The sequence below is a fragment of the Hypomesus transpacificus genome, chromosome 2 (genome assembly GCF_021917145.1).
Source record: "Hypomesus transpacificus isolate Combined female chromosome 2, fHypTra1, whole genome shotgun sequence".
Classification (NCBI taxonomy): domain Eukaryota; kingdom Metazoa; phylum Chordata; class Actinopteri; order Osmeriformes; family Osmeridae; genus Hypomesus; species Hypomesus transpacificus.
This window is the reverse complement of record NC_061061.1, coordinates 8586470-8604359: the sequence shown is the minus strand read 5'-3', so window position 1 is coordinate 8604359 and position 17890 is coordinate 8586470. Positions and strand designations below refer to the sequence as shown.

General features: G+C 46.0%; 3 protein-coding genes across 4 annotated transcripts; 1 reads left to right on the top strand and 2 right to left on the bottom strand.

Moving 5' to 3' along the window:
- Positions 1-148: 148 nt before the first annotated feature.
- Positions 149-10223, bottom strand: sdc2 (syndecan 2). Its single transcript, XM_047039785.1, has 5 exons — positions 9911-10223; positions 3368-3491; positions 2038-2195; positions 1724-1898; positions 149-1537 (listed from the first exon to the last, which is right to left on the bottom strand). Exons 1-5 carry the CDS (start codon positions 9968-9970, stop codon positions 1374-1376), a joined length of 681 nt encoding a protein of 226 aa, XP_046895741.1. The 5' UTR covers positions 9971-10223; the 3' UTR covers positions 149-1373.
- A 340-nt stretch (positions 10224-10563) lies between these two features.
- mrs2 (magnesium transporter MRS2) lies at positions 10564-17813 on the bottom strand. 2 transcript variants are annotated; one of them, XM_047031067.1, is made up of 11 exons: positions 17172-17813; positions 16978-17042; positions 16828-16864; positions 16595-16707; positions 13990-14163; positions 13363-13493; positions 12891-13007; positions 12582-12734; positions 12280-12397; positions 11961-12074; positions 10564-11697 (listed from the first exon to the last, which is right to left on the bottom strand). In XM_047031067.1, exons 1-11 carry the CDS (start codon positions 17371-17373, stop codon positions 11626-11628), a joined length of 1296 nt encoding a protein of 431 aa, XP_046887023.1. In that variant the 5' UTR covers positions 17374-17813; the 3' UTR covers positions 10564-11625. The 2 variants fall into 2 exon arrangements, with proteins under 2 accessions (XP_046887023.1, XP_046887032.1); XM_047031076.1 differs by lacking the exon at positions 17172-17813 and having other exon boundaries at positions 10565-11697; positions 16595-16738.
- Positions 14172-16562, top strand: LOC124474673 (integrin beta-1-like). Its single transcript, XM_047031043.1, has 2 exons — positions 14172-14527; positions 14667-16562. The coding sequence occupies exons 1-2, from the start codon at positions 14451-14453 to the stop codon at positions 16447-16449; spliced, it is 1860 nt and encodes a 619-aa protein (XP_046886999.1). The 5' UTR covers positions 14172-14450; the 3' UTR covers positions 16450-16562.
- Positions 17814-17890: the final 77 nt, after the last annotated feature.

Here is a 17890-nt window from a genome sequence, read left to right as displayed (position 1 = left end):
CTCATCGTTAACTATGTATTTTTGGAACTGTCATCCAACATTCGATTATGTAAGCCTAGTGTAGGAGCAAAGTCGCGACAACATTTTCAAACCGAATTTAAATGGAGCTTGCATCAATATAAGTACAAAAAAAACGGAGAAAGGGATATATCAAGCCACTTTGTTTATTCAATATTTGCCATCACAATACTGATTGATTCTGTAACACAACATTGCCATATTAAACTGTGCTTATGTTCACTTAAAAACACTTCCTTGGTCCATAACAAAAAAAAGAAATGAAAGAATGGTAGGCACTTCAAAGGCTTAAAATATATTTTGTGACCATACATGGTAAGATTTTCAAATGAAATACTCCTAATATGTATAAATTAATGCACATAAATTATAGTACATAAGACAGAGAGACGGTGCTTAACATACCAGACTACACTAGACAGAAGGAGACATCATGGATATCATTAACAAAAATCCTCCCTCCTTTGTACCCTTGATCGTACCCTTCACAGATTGGAGGACTGGACATGCCTGGGCACCAAGGGCGGGCACTGCTTCAGCTGGTTGCAATGTTGTTGACATCTACAAAATCCTAGCAGATATGACACACTGGAGCATATCTGTGCTAAAAATGGGAACCGAGAGTCAAGTTAGTTCATGCGCTGGACCTTCATCAAAAGACCTTTCCTAAAAAGGAACATCACTTTTTTTGTCTGTTCTAGGAACATGAGATCATGGTTATGCTACATGACAAAAACTATATTAATCAAGTAAAAATAAGACGGCTACTGGCTTTATGGAACTATAAACATCATAATATGGAAATGCAAGCTAACGTGCTCTGACAATCATTATTTAATTATAATCAGACATTTTTCTAGCCTATTTCTTTAATTTCATTGTTTGTCAAAAAGAGACGGGCTACACATGTATCTATAAAGTAACGAAAAAGTCAAAGACCAAGACACCAACAACATAGAAAATCAGTTTCACTTTCCTATGTGAAGTTCTCAACAAAACATCTCCAAAATAAACATGAAATGTAACACAACTCAAATTGCAATAAAATTAGAACCAACTTGGCCTCATAAAAGGTATATATTTGTTGTTCAAAAAATTCCTCCTTCAGTACCATGTGGTATCAACCAACAGCACTGTAAGAGCCCGAAATTCTCTGCTGTTTTAGAAAAGTCTATGGATGCATCCCAATACTTTAAAGCGGCTCCCTCTCTTTGATTCCCATCCATCACCTACACTCATATAAAAAAGCCCCTTATTCCAACACACAAGTACAGCTATGGGGAAGGAGGCAAGGTAAGGAAGCCACTCTACACTATTGAGACGCTGCCTCTGAGGGCGGTTCAGGGACTCGTAGTTCAGGCATAGAACTCCTTGGTGGGGGCCTTCTGGTAGGCGGAGGGGGGAGGCTTGCGGTCGCCGAGGTCATAGCTGCCCTCATCCTTCTTCCTCATGCGGTAGACCAGGAGGAGGATGAGGAAGATGGCGAACAGGAAGCCGATCACCCCGCCTGCGATCACCGCTGCACCAGAACAGCAAACAACGCTTGTGTCATTATATCAAAAAGTAGAAGACAATAGAATAAAGTAGAAATACTTAAGGAAATCAGACGAGGCAGCTCAATCTGTAATACTTGGGAAAAAGGGTGAATCATTGAATCGACAGGAACTGAATATTTCTGCCCAGGAGGATACAGCTGAGAACCAACCTGCTAGCACCTCTGTCCTCTGGAACAGGTTCTCAGAGTGGACCTCTTTGCTCAAAGAGTCCTTGTCAAGCACCTCTCTGCTATTAGAAATGGTGCTGGGAGCCTCACTGCTGCTGAAAGTGGTACTGGTACTGGTACTGGTGCTGATCCAATCTTCTGGTTCATCTACTGGTACCTGGAAGAGACAGATTTTTAGGTTTAACATCCACAAATAAAAAGGAGGTGGAGAGGCAGACAGCCAGACGGACCAGTCAGGTAGGTGGGAAAACTGGTAGGTGTGCTGGCAGAAGAGACGGACGGGTCAGGTGACCTACCTCTGTAACGGCGAGCTTGACATCTTCCTCGCGACTCAACGTCTCCACTGGGTAGGTGGGTAGAAGGGGTGTGGTCTTTGTGGGCGTGTTCTGCGTAGGCTCCTCCTTGGGGGCAAAGTTCCTACTCGAGATGACAGCATCCACGACCTCATCAACACCTAGTGAACAAAACAACCAATCACAACAAGGCAAGGCAAGGAAACATGTCAATGGGGAAGAGATGCATTGTACAAAACGCCGCTGTCCGGCCACAGATCTAGTTGGTCTAGCGTGTCCACACCATCCTTTTTGTGTGGCGGGAACAAGTCATTCGCAGAACAAGTCATTCATTATTAAGATGGCCTCTATCAGACATCTGCTGTGTGATTACACCAGCGCTGGGTGAACGCACACCACCGCAAGGTCACACATCTGTGTTGGAACAGACAGCTTTCACACTGGAAAGTAACCTGCAGGACTATAGAATCATGTACTCCAGTTCTCCAGCTTCAGTCTAAGAGCCTCCAATTCTGTACTGTCCTCATTTAAAAGACTTCTTCAGAAATAAATGCTTAAAATGGTAAAAGTAAACACCCTATTGTGTCTCTAGTAGCAATTCATACAAGAATACTGGGTGGTTGAGTATGGACTTTTATCAATCCATGTTTTGTTTTTTTTTCCATCTGATTTCCCAGAAGTCATTGCAATAACACACGCAACTTGCGTTCTTGAGAAGAACGTTCTTGCCAAGCGTCTTGGTAGAACGATCTAGCAAGACTGCGAGGACGGAAAACGATTTGAGATGCGTGTGTTCTTGCAATGATGTCTGAGAAATCAGATGCGTTCTCGCTGACCAGGTCACCATCCGATGCATCTTCGATAATAGGGGCGGATCAAGAACATTTTTGGGTATTTTTGACGTTCTTGGTGACTTGTGTTCTTTGAATGTGAACCGTACTTGTGCAATTAAAGATTACATAAAATGAGTTCGCAAGAGCACACGAACGGAAAAAAACATGGATTGATAAACAGCCACCGTCTGGCTAACACAAGTTGTGTCAGCTTCAGTTCCTGATAATACCATTGATGTCAGGATATTCAGTTCTGCTCTGTCTAACCCAACAAACCTTAAGGGAAACCTACTGGATCCATTTAAAATCAATATTTCCATAATGGACTATTTTGTAACTACAAAGAAACATGCAAACAACAAAAACAGTATAGCACACTACAAACATGCCATTCAGTCGTTTAGTTTTTAAAATCGTGCCAAAACAAGGTTAAGCTCTTTGGTGTGTGTGTGTAAGTGTGTGTGTGTGTGTGGGTGTGTGCGGACGTGAGCGGTACATACTGATGTCTCCGGAGCCTGAACCAGAGTTGAAGTCGTCATCGTCCAAGGGGAAGTCACCTGACTGCTGGTCCTCCAGATACAGGTCATCTGCCGAGGAGGGGGGGGACCGGGCCGAGACGAAGGTCTGGAGGGAAGAGGGGAGGGGTTCATTGAACTCATACAACAAACTGCATTGTGTGTGTTTGTGGATGTGTGCGTCTCTACGCGTGTGTGAGCCATTTGGCTCAGCTGATGTGCCGACAATAGCGAGGCCCTGGTTCAATTACACAGTGCTGGTTGTGAGGATGACAAAGACAAAGTGACAGACAAGGCTAATGGCCAGGACTGCGGCTTCAAAGCCATCAGCAGAGCAGAACTGGCCATGGTGGTTCCGGGCTGTTTCAGGCCCACTCAAGGAGAACATGGGTTCAAAAGACTACACGTGAAGGCGCCTGTGGGAGTCTAAACAGCCTTGCAAGATAAACAGACATTCACTTCTGGTCTTCTGTTTGGGATCAGTCAGGGAATCGGTGGAGACACAGGCTAGCTGTTGACTGGTGCCCCTGTGTTCTGTTGTTCTCCGCACAAGACAACAACAGTCTTTGGTGTGTGTGTATGTGTGTGTGTGACTAAAAGATCAGAGGGAGAATTGCAAAGAGGCCATTTGTATTCCTCAAACTGAATGAGTGTTTAAAAACACAAATGAATGGAGGTGAATCCCAGATGGCGTTCATAGAAATGCCATAAATAGTGGACCACACGCGCGCACAGACACACACAAAAGCTAACATTGTTGCCTGCTACCTACAACATCGTTCAACCGCCTTGGACAGTTTTCATCCATCTTCAGGATGTCTTTGAAAACCGTCAGCCTAACCTCTTCTATGTGACCAAAGAAAAGAGCCAACACAAGGCTGTGGAAGTTCAAATAAGCCAGCCTAAGTTCTAACTGGCTGCGATATGTCATTAGACAGGAATGTTAGCACAGTTGAGCACCTCAGGCTAAACGTGTACAACGTCATGGAAAGACAGATTGACCCTCCTTCTCCTCACTGTTTAATGAGAAAGAGGTGGTGATGGAGCAGGACAGAGTTACCGTTACCTGACCTGCTGACAACCCCCAATTTAGACTGGATGGCTGTGTGTGTGTGTTGTTCGTATGTGTACATTTACGTGTGCCTGCTTGTGTTTGTGTGTAAATACCTATGTCTGCTTGCGTATGCCTGAATATGTGTGTTTGTATATCCAGAATTGTGTGTGTGCGTGTCATACAAAGGTAAGCTTGGTGTTGCTAGGTAGGAGCATGAAGGCAGAACAAGGGGCGACATTGTACGCCGGTCTAACTTAGGCTTCAGACAGGTCTTTCAGTCAGCGCCAGGACCGCAGCTGAGAAGGAAACACACCCTCTGCTCACCGGGCGCCAACCTCCTGCTTGATCCCTACACACAACCCTGCCGGCAGGCCGGCCAGACACCCACCCAGACAGCTCACCGATGAGCCAGACAGCCAGCCAGACGACAAGCCAGTCAGCCAGCCGGCAAGCTGGCTGACCTGTGAGTAAAGCAATCGGCCACACGTCCACCCAGACAGATGTCCAGGCGGTAAGTAAAGTCAGCTCGGGGGTGCCCCCATGGCTCACTGGGTAGAGGGCCATATGAGGCCCTGATGCAGCGACCCAGGTTCAATTCCTGTTAGCGCATCTCTCTCTCTTTTGGTCTCTCTCCCAAAACATTTCAGTGAGCTCCCCATTCAGTCAGCCACCTACACCACTAGATTAAGTAAATAATACATTCCTTCAATGAACCGGTCAGTCAGAGGATACATTTTCTAAATCTGCTTATAGCTAAACAGTATCTTGTTTTTAGGACTGTTGGTAGACGTGTGGTGCACAAGCATCCACTTACAAGAATAGGAAGTCTTGTGGTAAGCCTGATGGTACAGTACCACACACACACAGAAAACACAGGAAGGACATCAACAAAAACACACACACACACACACACTGAGGAGACCACAGGAGGAGCACCGACACACCATCGTGAAGCAGGCAGAGCACGGTGGCAGAGAGAGAGCTACGTTCGGCTCAGGGATGAATACAGCCCTTTCAGACCACAGGCATGTCTGGTATGCCTGATGTGCTTCCACTAACACAGGTGTTAGCCAGGACGCAAGCAAAGGAGGGGGGGACGGAGGGGAGGGGAGGAGGGAACACTGTGTTTTCTCCAATATTACTGACCCAAGCCTTTACGGAAAGGATGTGCTGTATAACCTATGGTCGATGTCTTACGTCAATCACCATCAATCAGTTTGGAGCCCCAAAGGCCACTTCTACATTCCATCATGTAGTCGGCGTGTGACACATTCCCTGGCTCAGTCTGATGCAACACATTGCAATCGACTGACAAGTGTTAATGAATGGCTTATCTTTGCTTTTTGACAACACTGTGTCATCATTAAGTAGCTAGCACAATAATGATCTTGTGCTCCAGGGAAGATGATCCGAGGAGACTAGCTGATGGGGAGTTGACAGCTGGAATGTTGCAAATCCCTCTGAAATATTTACAAATCAAAATGTGACTGCATTTGAGTAGCTCTTTTTGTTTGAACAATGGTGGACCATTTTGCAGATGTCACCTGGGATCGCCTCACTTAGAGAGGCGATTGAGGTCACAAGACTACTACTTCAGCTGTCTGGACATCAGCCCTGATCAAATTAATAGAACAAACCACCCTTAGCCTCTTAAGACTTGACTCTCTTTTAGTTCCTCTCTCTCTCTCTCTCAGCGTTTCTATCTGCTGACAGTGGTGGAGTGTGCCCATCACAGATCCCTTCATAACATGGGATTACCGGACAATTACTGTCTCAGTCAGACTCGGGGTAATTACAGACTTTCACAAGTTCTCTAACTGGATCCCACGCTCTGAACTGAGAGCGCCGAGCCACCGATCACTCCCAACTGAGCACGGAGCTAAAGTGACACCACTGGGGCGCGCACACACACACACACGCATAGACAACATGTCCGTGGATGCAGATGCACACACACACATACACACACACACACACAAACACCCGAGGGTAGCCCGAGACAGCTCCGTGGTCTCTGCTGCACACCTGCCTGCCACGCTGAAGTGGGTTAAAACAATTAGCAGTCTGAGTGAACAACTGGCATCATTAGCAGGGGAAAGCTAACAAGGGGGAAGAACTACACGACTGGAAAATGAGCTACAGGGGAGCTCTCCCGAGTCATCCAACCTCACCGTGCAGACATCCAATCTGACTGCACCTACAGGCTCAAACCATAGAAAGTAACTGCTGATAACAGTTCATGCAGTTAACCCCCTCACTATGGGGTCACTAACAGCCCCTTGACAATGAGTAAACTCAGTTTCCTCGTCTACAAGCGCAGATATACTTTTATACTTCTCTACTGTCCATGTGTAGGCCAGTAGGACTGAGCTACAGTGCTACAGGCTGCCACTGTAATACCAGAGACAGACAGACATTCTGGCACTTAAGAGACTGAGAGGCTCTTGTGAAGCCACACAGCTGTATTTAGAAGGACATGTTAGGCTGGGTGTGTTTTCCTCTAGCTTAAGATGAAATCAAGTAAACTACTCTCTCAAGGTGCTAGGCTGTGTGGGATCAGAGGTCCACTTCAGACTGCTTTGACTACCATGTTGTTTGGTGAAACTAAATATATACAGTGCACAGCTTTGGTTGCTGATTTCCAGAACAAATGTGATTGTTACAATTGCCAAATGAGCCTCTGTGCTCATTTTGGCAACCTACGTCTCCCCCTCTCCCCCTACTCCGCCTCCTCCCCCCCCCCCCTCTCTCGCCATACATCCAGTTGACCTTCCAACTCTGACTCACTTGTTTGGTTCCAGTTTTACCAGGAAGAAACACACATCTGCAGCAGATACATACAAAAAACATCTGGAGAGGGCAGCTTTGTTATCCAGACAGCGCTGGAGACATACATGGTGAGGAGGGAGGGAAGGGGGGAGCATTCCGGGCATGATAGGCAGTCATATCTATCAGCACAGTCGACAAGAGGGTGATTCTGACCGTAGGACGTCCGTCGGCTCAGGTAAACAACATGTCAGCTTGCGTAACACACACAACGGTTTGTGTGTGTGTGGGGGGGGCGGTGTATAAACAGAGTTTAGTACAGTCAGCTGCCATCACGGAACATCTGGTCCCCGTTGCTGTGGAGACATTAGGTCAAAGGGAGGTGAGCAACATCGGGGTTGACAACGCCAGGACAGACCCTCAACGGCTCAGAGGACACAGGGAACGACTTCTTAGAAAGGTGAATATAGGGTACGGTACAAATTAAATTTGGCTAACCCTAGCCAGACATACATGCCATATAGACCAAGGTGATTCCTGCTCTGTATTGAACCGTCCATGTCCAAGTCTGGGAAGGTCAAAAATCACAAGCGCAATAAAAAAAAAAAAAAAAGACTTCTCCCCATGAGTCATAAAGGACACACAATGTTCTTTTCAGTTTCCATTATGTTGTCTCCAACATCCTCTTCAAACCAACGCCAGGTCAAGCTGATCTAGGTCCAGAGCTTTAGCATTTAGGCTCACAACAAGATGTGTTCAAGGATGCTCTCCTACGGAATTACGCTTTTTTTGTATGCGTCCACGCTGTCCGTCTTTCGCTTTATTGTAACTGAATTGCCCATCTGTCTCCATGTCAATTCTCTCTACCTCCTCCACTCACTAAATCCAGGTCTTCACCACTACTTTCCGTTAGCTAAGCTAATTAACCCGGAGGAGGAATGCAAGCAGAGCTGCTTCAACGCGTTGTTCCACTCTGCCATTTTCCAGCCCGGGGAGAATTCTTTACGACAGTTTTCTATTTCATACCCTATTTTCACCACTCTGAGAGCTTTTGACAAATGTCTGGAGCGGGTGGGTGTGTGATCACAGACAGCCACTGCCACTAACCCCAGGTGTTTCCCCGTAGTCAGAGTTTCAGCGCATTGACGAGCTTCATGTGGAACTTCCCCATTGAGCACCTTAAAAAAACAAACCCTCAGGGAATGTTATGACTTCATGTCATTTCCTAAAGCCTCAGTGTTATCCAAATAGAATCTGTTCCCTTATATACACACACACACACACACACACAAACACCCAAGCGCAGACTAAGATGGTGGGGAGTTTCCAGTCATCTCATCACCTCCTCCAAGGCTGCTGCAGGAGGCTTCCAGCTAGTGTTTATTAGGAAGTGTAGCCCAGATGAGTGACAGAGGGCCTGGAGAGGCAGGCACAGACAGACGGATGGATGGGTGGCCTACTCTGAGGTAACTGTGCCACTCAGGGAATCGACGGAATAGTTGTAACAAGTCAATCTCAGGTATAGATTCAACATAGTAAGGCTCACTTGGCTGAAAATCTGATGGCGGTTATGAAGAGGGTGTGCTCTACAGCAGTACTGGGTGGTTATCAGGCTCTGCAGAAGCCAGATAACAACCCTTCATTTGAATCAGGTCTGTTGGAGCAGGGAGACATCAAAAACATACAAGTCAGTGGGCCCTGAGGACCAGGGTTGAAGACCACTGCTCTACAGTGTAGGTTCATGAACAAAGGGAACAACAATCCTCACTACCTCTTCATGCTTTTGATGACACGTCTAATTCTAAGTATAGTACTTAATTCATCCAATCAAATTCCAAGTTAGACCCAATGCAAAATATGTAAATAGTAATCAAGTAATACTGGTTATTCCAGTAGAGGCATGCAGTCCTTCACACCTCTGTGCCAAGTCTACCGAGTGGCTCATGATAGAATTTGTCAGGTGCTTACAAATAGGTTCACATCTGCTTTCAAACTGTGAAGGGCGCTGTAGATTTTATGATCTTGTTGTTTATGGTTATATAACCTGCCAGGTTAAAACTGGAAAGATGCATGGCCTGGTCAACACAAAGACATAATGCCTGGGTTCGAGTCATAGTACCACTTCACAACATTAAGATCAAAGATTTACATTTTGACGAAGAAAACTGTGTGGTGTAGTCAAAACCCGCCAGCCGAGCTTGTATAAGTAAATTGATAGGCTAACCACGAATGGTGGTATACCACCTCCGCTATGATGACACGATATGAAACTGTTCTTTTGAAGTAATGATACCATAATGCCAGCCAATGCTGTAAAAACTGACATTTACACAGATGATGCAGGTCTAGGACAGAAGTAAACTCGAAACGAAATTATATCAAGTGGCATGTATCGATGTTGACATTAGAGTAAACTTTCTTAGCCTTAACGTCACTTTTCTCAAAATAACTTGATCTTGAGTAGAGGATAGGCTACATGTGGGTTTAATTGGTCTCCCTTACAAGAGAAAATCCCCTAATTATGTTAATGAGCATACTTTAAAGACGAACAAAACAACCAATGGACTATCAGCGGTTGTGCCCACATTTTTTATGTTTATATGAATTCATCACGACTGGTTCGAAATACGCAACCAATCCTCGACACAACATACAGCTAGAATAGGTTGTAAAACTAATTCAGAACTCAGTTATGGGAAATAACTTACCTTTTCACTCATAAAACTCGTCGCTACCGCGACAAACAGCAGCATCCAAACATTCCTCATAATTCTCTGGTGCTGTGATGTTACGTAGAAAAAAAACTAAAACGCGCAAACAATAAACTAAAAATATGTCACTCTTTCACTCATAAAAGACTAAGAACAAATCATTTATCATTCGAATGTCCCCTAAACGTACACCGCGATGATAAATATATAGGCAGTTCCTCCACGTATGCTCCTAAACCTGCTTTCCTACTTTTCTATGGAAGTGAAACGAAGAGCTCTTTAGCGTAGAGGGTATTACGCAAACTGATGCGCTCAGCTTGCAAAGCAGGATTCGAGAAACTCAAAAGAAAAAAAAAGAAACGCGAAAAGGACCTTTCTTGTATGTCCTGGATTACAAATCTCTGATCATTTTAAACTTTCCAAATGGCGCGAGTGCTGAAACTTTGGTCTATTATCAGCCTTTTCAGATTTATTTGGACGCCGCAAACATGTTTAAATGTTCAGGTTCTTTATTGTAAACAATACAAGAGATGATTGAATTAACTTATAACTGAAGTTCTAATGAACCAATACAAGGTAGCCAAAATTAACTTACTTCTAACTGAGGTTATAATCAACCAATATAAGGTAGCCAAAGCAAATAAAATACGCCACAATGAGGTCCAATGGATATATATATATATATATTTTGTTTTAATATCAAAAGCAACTGAATACTGAAATTACTTTCCACCATGAAAGGTAGATTGCATTTTGCTACCCCCTATTGGAAAATAGTGGTTCATTAACATTGGTTCCATGAAGAAATGAAAACTGCACAATTCCCTGTGTTTTGTACATTTATTAAATAAAAGCAATTTACATGAAAATAAAGTTAAAGTTATTGTTCATGGATGGCACGTAATCCTCAAGCAGTAGAACAGAGGGAAATCCAGTAACCTATTATGTGCAGGCCAGAAAATCGCGGTTACATTTTAGTTGTAAAGATGATGATTTAAACAGTCTCTCATGCAGTTGGGATCCTTAATCCTTCATTACCAACAGAGTTGGAAGTATGTAGTCCATCAACTAAGTGAAATGGGATGTTCTAACAAGGTGATTTATTCCATTCCAGATCTTTATCTGCCTTCAGATATGAGATAAGAAGATCCTGCCCACTGATTGGCCATCTGTGAATTTCTGGCACATTGTTTATACCTATCCAAGGTCAACAATCTTCGGCAAGACCACCACACACACAACCACACTACCTAGCTTTCACATGTTAGCAGACAAACATGTAGTCTAAAGTGCAGCCAGTTACGGATGTGGATCTCTTTCTGTGTACACATATTGCATCATATGCATGATTCACATACAACTTTTGTAAAAAGTTTGGTTACTAGGAAGTTCACTGTAAGGATGAATGTATTATTTCAATAATTTGTTCTTGTTGATTTTTGCCAAGGTCATCCTTATAATATCTATACCCCTGTATATTATACAGCTTGAGGTATAATTTGTGTTGAAATGTTATAATTAAACCCATGATAATACAATCAATAAACACAGTACTTACAAAACAAACCTAAAAAAAACATCCCTTTCCAATCCATATGCTTTACCTTGAGATCAGAATGTTGGTCAAGTGCAGGCCAGATTGCAGTCAGACCGTCAGTTTGACCAGTGTGGGTTTGTCTGAAAGCCAGTTGTGGTTCTGCAAGGTTCCATCATCATCTGACTCCACTCTTCACCTCACTTCCTTTCAGCTGGGTGATGTGGTTTCTCTTCAAAACTGGTGGAATCTGGGGACGAACATGGAACATCAACACACGCTTCGGCAGCCTGGTTCTCGACTATTCTCCCAAAAGATATGTTTTCCATTTACACCCTGATGTATACATTCTTAGTATGTTACCCACACATAATCATTTACTTTCATGGTCAAAGTCATTGACACTGAAAGACAAAGGGAAGTTCACATCATACAGATTTGAAACTTAAATTAGCCGCCAAAGCTTTAAGCTAAACACAGGGAGCCGGAGGGGCAGGGGCTCCCCTAGTGTACCGGAGGAGGGATTGCAGGCTCCAGGTGGCGGCCCAGGAAGGAGAGCAGGCGTCTCCAAATCAGCCCACTGCCCAGGAACATGAAGCCCGTCACCAGCCAGAACACACGGGGGTCCTGGGGAGAACACACATCCACACGATACCTCTGTAGTAGTATTCTAGCCTTAAATGATGACATTGTAAACTAGCCTGTATGTTATGCAACTGAACGTTATGCAGTTTGAAACTAGACACACACACACTGCGTTACATGTCTATGCAGGTATAGAGGCGTGTCAACACACACACAGAAACGATATTCTGGAAGGAACACAACACACCTCTTCAAAGGACGACTCCAAGTTCATGCCGAAAGCCACGCCCATCAAGCCAAATAAGGAGAGGGAGAAGGTTCCCATGGTGAGCTGCAGGTTTAGACGCATCATCACATTTCGGTGGCTGGGGGGTGGGGATGGCAGAGAGAGAAAAAAAGAGTCAAGACCCCAGGCTTCCAATAGTAAGAAAAGATGTGAACAAAGGGGTGAGGGGCTTGAACATGACATTTCGGCCATCAACGCTGATGTATGTCTGGTCAATGTTTGGTAAATGTCTACCAGGTGAGTCTAGCGGTGAGGCAGGATACCTGTCCAGGTTGATGAAGATGATGCTTTCGGAGTCATCTATCAGGCCTTTCAGCTCCCTGGTGGTGTTCCCCAGCTCCTCCGCCTGCATGAAGTAGTTCTCCAGAAGCAGCTCCATCTCCTCAGCGTGGTCTATGCCCAGGCTGCTCTCCTCGCTGTCTCTCACACACACACACACACACATTTACACATACAGACACCCACACACATGCACACACCACAAGAGCATCTCAAAAGACCCGCTAGAAAATGGCTTCTGCATGTGATGAGACATCCAATCAGAGAGTTGCGATGAGGTCATGTGAACCTACAACACTCGTGGGTCGGTCCACTTGGTGAGGCACAGCTCCTCGATCATCTCCTCCTCGTCGAGGATTTTCAGCAAGGTCTCCTTGAACATCTTAATGTCTGTCTCAAGCTCCGACAGGCTACAGGCAGCGCGCACACACACAAAACCATGAGACAATTTCATTAACCTTTTTAGGTCAATACCTCAAAGGCTACCTCAAGCGCTTCATAGAGAAGATACACAAAGTCGCAAAGAGACTGCACTCCAAATGTATTGTTGCCTTCGGATTAATATGGTCTGAACTGAATGTCATTCCGGATTCTAGGACTCTGGGGGGTTAAATTTACACAGTTCCCCATGTTTACCCAGATACAATTTTTTGGGTTCATCCGGAACAAGTAGTTAACACAAAATTATGCTGCGGTCGGCCTGTGAGGACGTGAACATGTCAAAACGAGGTGTGTCCATGCGCCGGTCTCTTCCGTCCCCCTCACCTCTTGCTGCTCTGCAGCAGCACGTGCAGCTTGCTGCGGTCGGCAGACAGCAGTTTGGGGTCCACCAGAGACTCCAGCGTGTCCAGGATCACCGGCTGCATCTCGTTCAGGTGAGCCTGGATGGTGTTGACCTGGAAACAACAACAAACACACACACACACACACAAGACAAAACAAAGGATATTGACATGATCAGACATGGTTTGATAACTCGTATCTATCGTATTTCTGATGTACAGTATCAGATGAGACGAGTGGTATAGTATATGGTTTTAATAGTAGCATATCCTGCTTTCTTGCTGGGATACACCTCTTATGATTGATGTTTCTATAGTAGACATACAGGGCCGGCTCGACCCTATAAACAAACTAAACATTTGTTTAGTTTGAAAGATAAGACTATTAGGTTTAGGGCCCCCAAAACCCTAGGGCCAGCCCTGTACACGTATCCAATCTGGAACCTTCCAGATCTCACTACATGGCATCCAATCACTCTGATATGTGGTTAAACCAACACAGCTAAAGCATTTGAAACTGGCTTCCACATGGATGCATTCCCAAACTCAGTTAGCTCAAACACGGGGCTCTGACTTGACTGATAGTACCCTGGATCCAGGGCTGAGTTACCCTGTGCTGTAGGATGGCCTCCAGGGCTCTGAACTCAAAGGGCAGGGAGTGTGTGGCCAGGCCCCCGTCCCCCGCTAGCTGGGGGGCCAGCTCCAGCACCAGCCAGCGCTCCAGACCCAGCCCTCGGAAATCCAGCACCAGCAGGCATTGGGGAGTCACCACTGCCTTCAGAGACTGGGGAGCAAACGTGCACACACACACACAAGATAAGACACACAAAAACACTCAGATAACAATTTGTTACTTTGACCGGTAAATATTTGAGGGCGTCCCATCTCCAAACCAGAGTTCATATGTCTGCTAACTGATGCGCAAACAAGAGAATGCATGAGCATGGTTCACCATGCTTATGACACAAGGTGTGTCATGTGATGATGATGGTCAAAGCAGCCTGTCCAACCCCAACAGAGTAGCCCTATAGCCTTAAATACTGATGAGACATTAGGACTGGAAATAAAGTCATGGACTGGAAGCTAATCTGCTTGAGCCTCCTGATGGGGCTGTTTTCCTGTGGCAACAGTGAAACTGATAGGAACAGGTAATGTTGCCTTTACCCAATCTGTTTACACTACGTAAAGGTTACAGTGTACCACAGACCGTTCATTGTTCATTTGAAATGTAGCCACAGCTATCAGGGAGTATCCTAAATGAACACCATCTTTGTCCTTGTAATCCAGGTGTGTGTCAGCGACCAATTGTGCAGAGTGTATCCAGGCAGATCCTAGCTGTGCCTGGTGTTCCGAGCCATCCTTTCAGAGGGCTCGCTGTGGCAAACTAAAGGACCTGAGGAGAGCTGGCTGTAAGCTGTCCCAGCTCCATGATCCCCATGGAAGCCTCGAGATCCTCAGTCACACACACATCCCCAACCCCACCATTGAGGTCTCCGGGAGCAGCATGGAGGTGGCAAATGGGACCGTGGTGGAGGCTGGGGCCCAAGTCCAGCCCCGGAGGTTCAGCCTCAGCCTTCGGCCTGGGGAGGCCTGGTCCTTCAGTCTGCAGGTATCTCCCACCAGTGACCAGCCCATGGATGTCTACTACCTGCTGGACCTGTCTCCCTCCATGAAGGACCACCTGGAGAACATCCTCCAGCTAGGGACCAGACTGGCCCAGAAGATGGCCCACATCACCAAAGACCTAAGGCTGGGTTTTGGCTTGATCGAGACCAGCGCGGGCGCCAAGGTACCCCGGTTCAGACACGTGCTGAGCCTCACCGGAGACTTCCAGAGGTTTACGGAGGCGATTGGCCAGGTACGGAGCCAGGTACCTGAGGAGGAGGAGGACAGGGGGCAGCAGGGGGCAGTGGACGCCATAGTGCAGGTGTCCGTGTGTCAGGAGGAGATCGGCTGGAGGAACGGAAGCCGCCTGCTGGTCTACTCGGCCGACCGTAAACGTCAAGGCGACTTCGTCGCAGGGTCTAAGGCCAAGACGTGCCAGCTGCAGAACAACGTGTACTCCCCTTCCGGCTCCCCTCAACACGTCAACGCCAGGAGGACCTTTGACACGGTCAACGCCAACGACATCGCGGTGGTCCTGGCGGTCACCGATGACCTGCTGAAGAACAACCAGCAATCCGGCACTTCGTCCAAGGGGGACTTTATCGCACTGGCCCAAAAACTCATTGCTCACCACACGGAAGGCACCCTGTCGGGTAACTCCGACAACCTAGTCGACCTGATAGTAAACGCCCAGAGCAGCAGGGGGATCTCCCTCAAGAACAGCCCAGTCCCGGAGGGCGTGACCCTGTCCTACCGCACCCGCTGCCTGGATGGCCTCCTCCGGGAGGGCAAGGACTGCCCCGCCTGCCGGAACATCTCCGTCGGTCACCAGGTGGTGTTTAACCTTAGCCTTGTGCTTACCCAGTGTCCTAAGCAGGGTCCCCTTCCGACAACCATTAGCATCAAGCCACTGGGTTTCACTGAGCAGCTGGACATTGAGATCAAGCCGGTTTGCAGTTGTGACTGTCAAACCGAACGGGTGGAGAACAGCCTCGCTTGCGGTACCAACGGAGCACTTGAGTGCGGCGTCTGCAGGTGCAACAAGCCACATGCCGGCATACACTGTGAGACTGAACTCGCTGATGACTCGTTATATGACCAATGCAGGCAGACTGCCAAATCCCCAGTCTGCAGTAAACACGGTGAATGTTTGGAAGGGATGTGCAAGTGCAACAGTAGGATAGATCCAGTGGAGCAATACATCGGCAGGTACTGCGAGTGCGACAACTTCACCTGCGAACGCGCCAATGGCCTATTGTGCGGGGGGCACGGTCGCTGTGAGTGCGGGAGGTGCGTCTGCGACGTCGCCTGGACAGGAAGTAGCTGTGAATGCTCCATGGGCATCTCTTCCTGCCTGGCGTCCAACCAGCTGATTTGTAACAACCAGGGAAACTGCATGTGTGAAAGGTGTGTGTGCTCAAACATGTACAGGGGTCCTACTTGTGAGGACTGCCCTATTTGTTGATGACAAGTGAACTTTCCCACTAGCTTCATATAATATAACTACAAAGAACATGGGTGCATCTTGACTCCTCTCGTCCTGTACTGGGTGATGGTTAATAAATGATTACATTTACAACCTTAAGTGTGTGTGTGTGTGACACAGTTACCTCCATCCGTATGATGATGTTGTTGTTCCTGGTGGTGATGCTGGTGAGGTGCTGGAATCGCAGTTCTCTGGCCTGCAGACTCAGCTCTTGGTACAGCTCAGTCTTCTTCTTCTCTGATGGACCAGGTAGGACAGGGGGTTCACACTATAAATATTTACCTTTATCAGAGGCAATAACATCATACATTTCACCCCAAAAATTATGAAGATGGAAGAAGTAACTAGCTTACTTACCAAATGAGGTAACATTTCCATTTTGTTCAAATTTCATCTGGGTGAGAACAAAAAGTACACAATGTTTTGTCTAGCACATTACAATAATGTTACACATTTAAACATATGATAATGAATCTATTAGTACATTTGAACAGACTCAAAGCTTACGACAACAAAAACAGGTGCCACACTGGAAAGAGATGCCTCGGTCACTCTGTGACGAATAAATGACCCTGTTAAAGAAAACACTGATTTATTATTCTTATTTAAAATGAGTCAAACGTCATGCTGCATGAATAAGAAAGTGTGTTGCACTACGTAAAAACAATCAAGGGTTATTAGATTATGAAACCAGTACTCACTAGGCGGGCACGATCTGTGTAGTGCTACAGCTGTCCCACATGTCGACCTCCTCAGCTGATGTTTGGAGGGCGCACAAGTAACAGCTGATAAGCTACTCAGACTCCTGCAGATCAGAAGGTTTGCGAAGAGGACTCTGCTAAACCTAAGCTCTAAAGTTTTCCGAAAACCTCCATTGGTCAATGACTTGAAAATGACTTCCATTATTTTACAGTAGCTTGTAGCTTTAAACTACTGCACTCTTCTCACTGCATTTTGGAGTCACTTTACGCTGACAGGAGAATACAGGGGAATAGGATCGTTCACTAAATATATCCAGTAAGCCTTATTTTATCTGCTAGGACAAATATAAAAGGTCTAGCTTGTTATCTATTTAGATGCTACCTTGCCAGCTAACTAGCTACTGTACTTTCGAGTTGGGTTGAACTGTTGAGTTTTTAACCTCAGACTCAGGCTGCTGTAGCTAGCTAGCTATGACGAACACGTGCAAGCCATCTTACTAGCAAATAAAATATCGACTCGTTTAAGGTTTATTGGCGAATTTAATAGCTACCGAAGCTACAAATGTGGAAGTCAATACATTTGAGTTCGTTAGCTAGCCTAACTAGCTAGTACTTCCAGGCATTACCGACTGGAGGGGCGAATGACGATAACCACAATGCAATGGGGTGTTGTTGCTATCCTACGTACACGTGCATGTCAGTTTTGATGAGTGATTGAA

Bases quoted from the DNA above. Each gene is read 5' to 3' on its own strand.
- sdc2 (XM_047039785.1), bottom strand. From the start codon at position 9,970: ATGAGGAATGTTTGGATGCTGCTGTTTGTCGCGGTAGCGACGAGTTTT. The intron at 3,492-9,910 runs GTAAGTTATTTC...TCTTCCCTCCAG, and splicing joins CGAGTTTTATGAGTGAAAAG to ACCTTCGTCTCGGCCCGGTC. The intron at 1,899-2,037 runs GTAGGTCACCTG...TGTCTCTTCCAG, and splicing joins TCAAGCTCGCCGTTACAGAG to GTACCAGTAGATGAACCAGA.
- LOC124474673 (XM_047031043.1), top strand. From the start codon at position 14,451: ATGGACTGGAAGCTAATCTGCTTGAGCCTCCTGATGGGGCTGTTTTCC. The intron at 14,528-14,666 runs GTAATGTTGCCT...CTTGTAATCCAG, and splicing joins AGTGAAACTGATAGGAACAG to GTGTGTGTCAGCGACCAATT.
- mrs2 (XM_047031067.1), bottom strand. From the start codon at position 17,373: ATGGAAGTCATTTTCAAGTCATTGACCAATGGAGGTTTTCGGAAAACT. The intron at 16,865-16,977 runs GTAAGCTTTGAG...GTTCTCACCCAG, and splicing joins TGGCACCTGTTTTTGTTGTC to ATGAAATTTGAACAAAATGG. The intron at 11,698-11,960 runs GTACACTAGGGG...GTTCGTCCCCAG, and splicing joins AGCCTGCAATCCCTCCTCCG to ATTCCACCAGTTTTGAAGAG.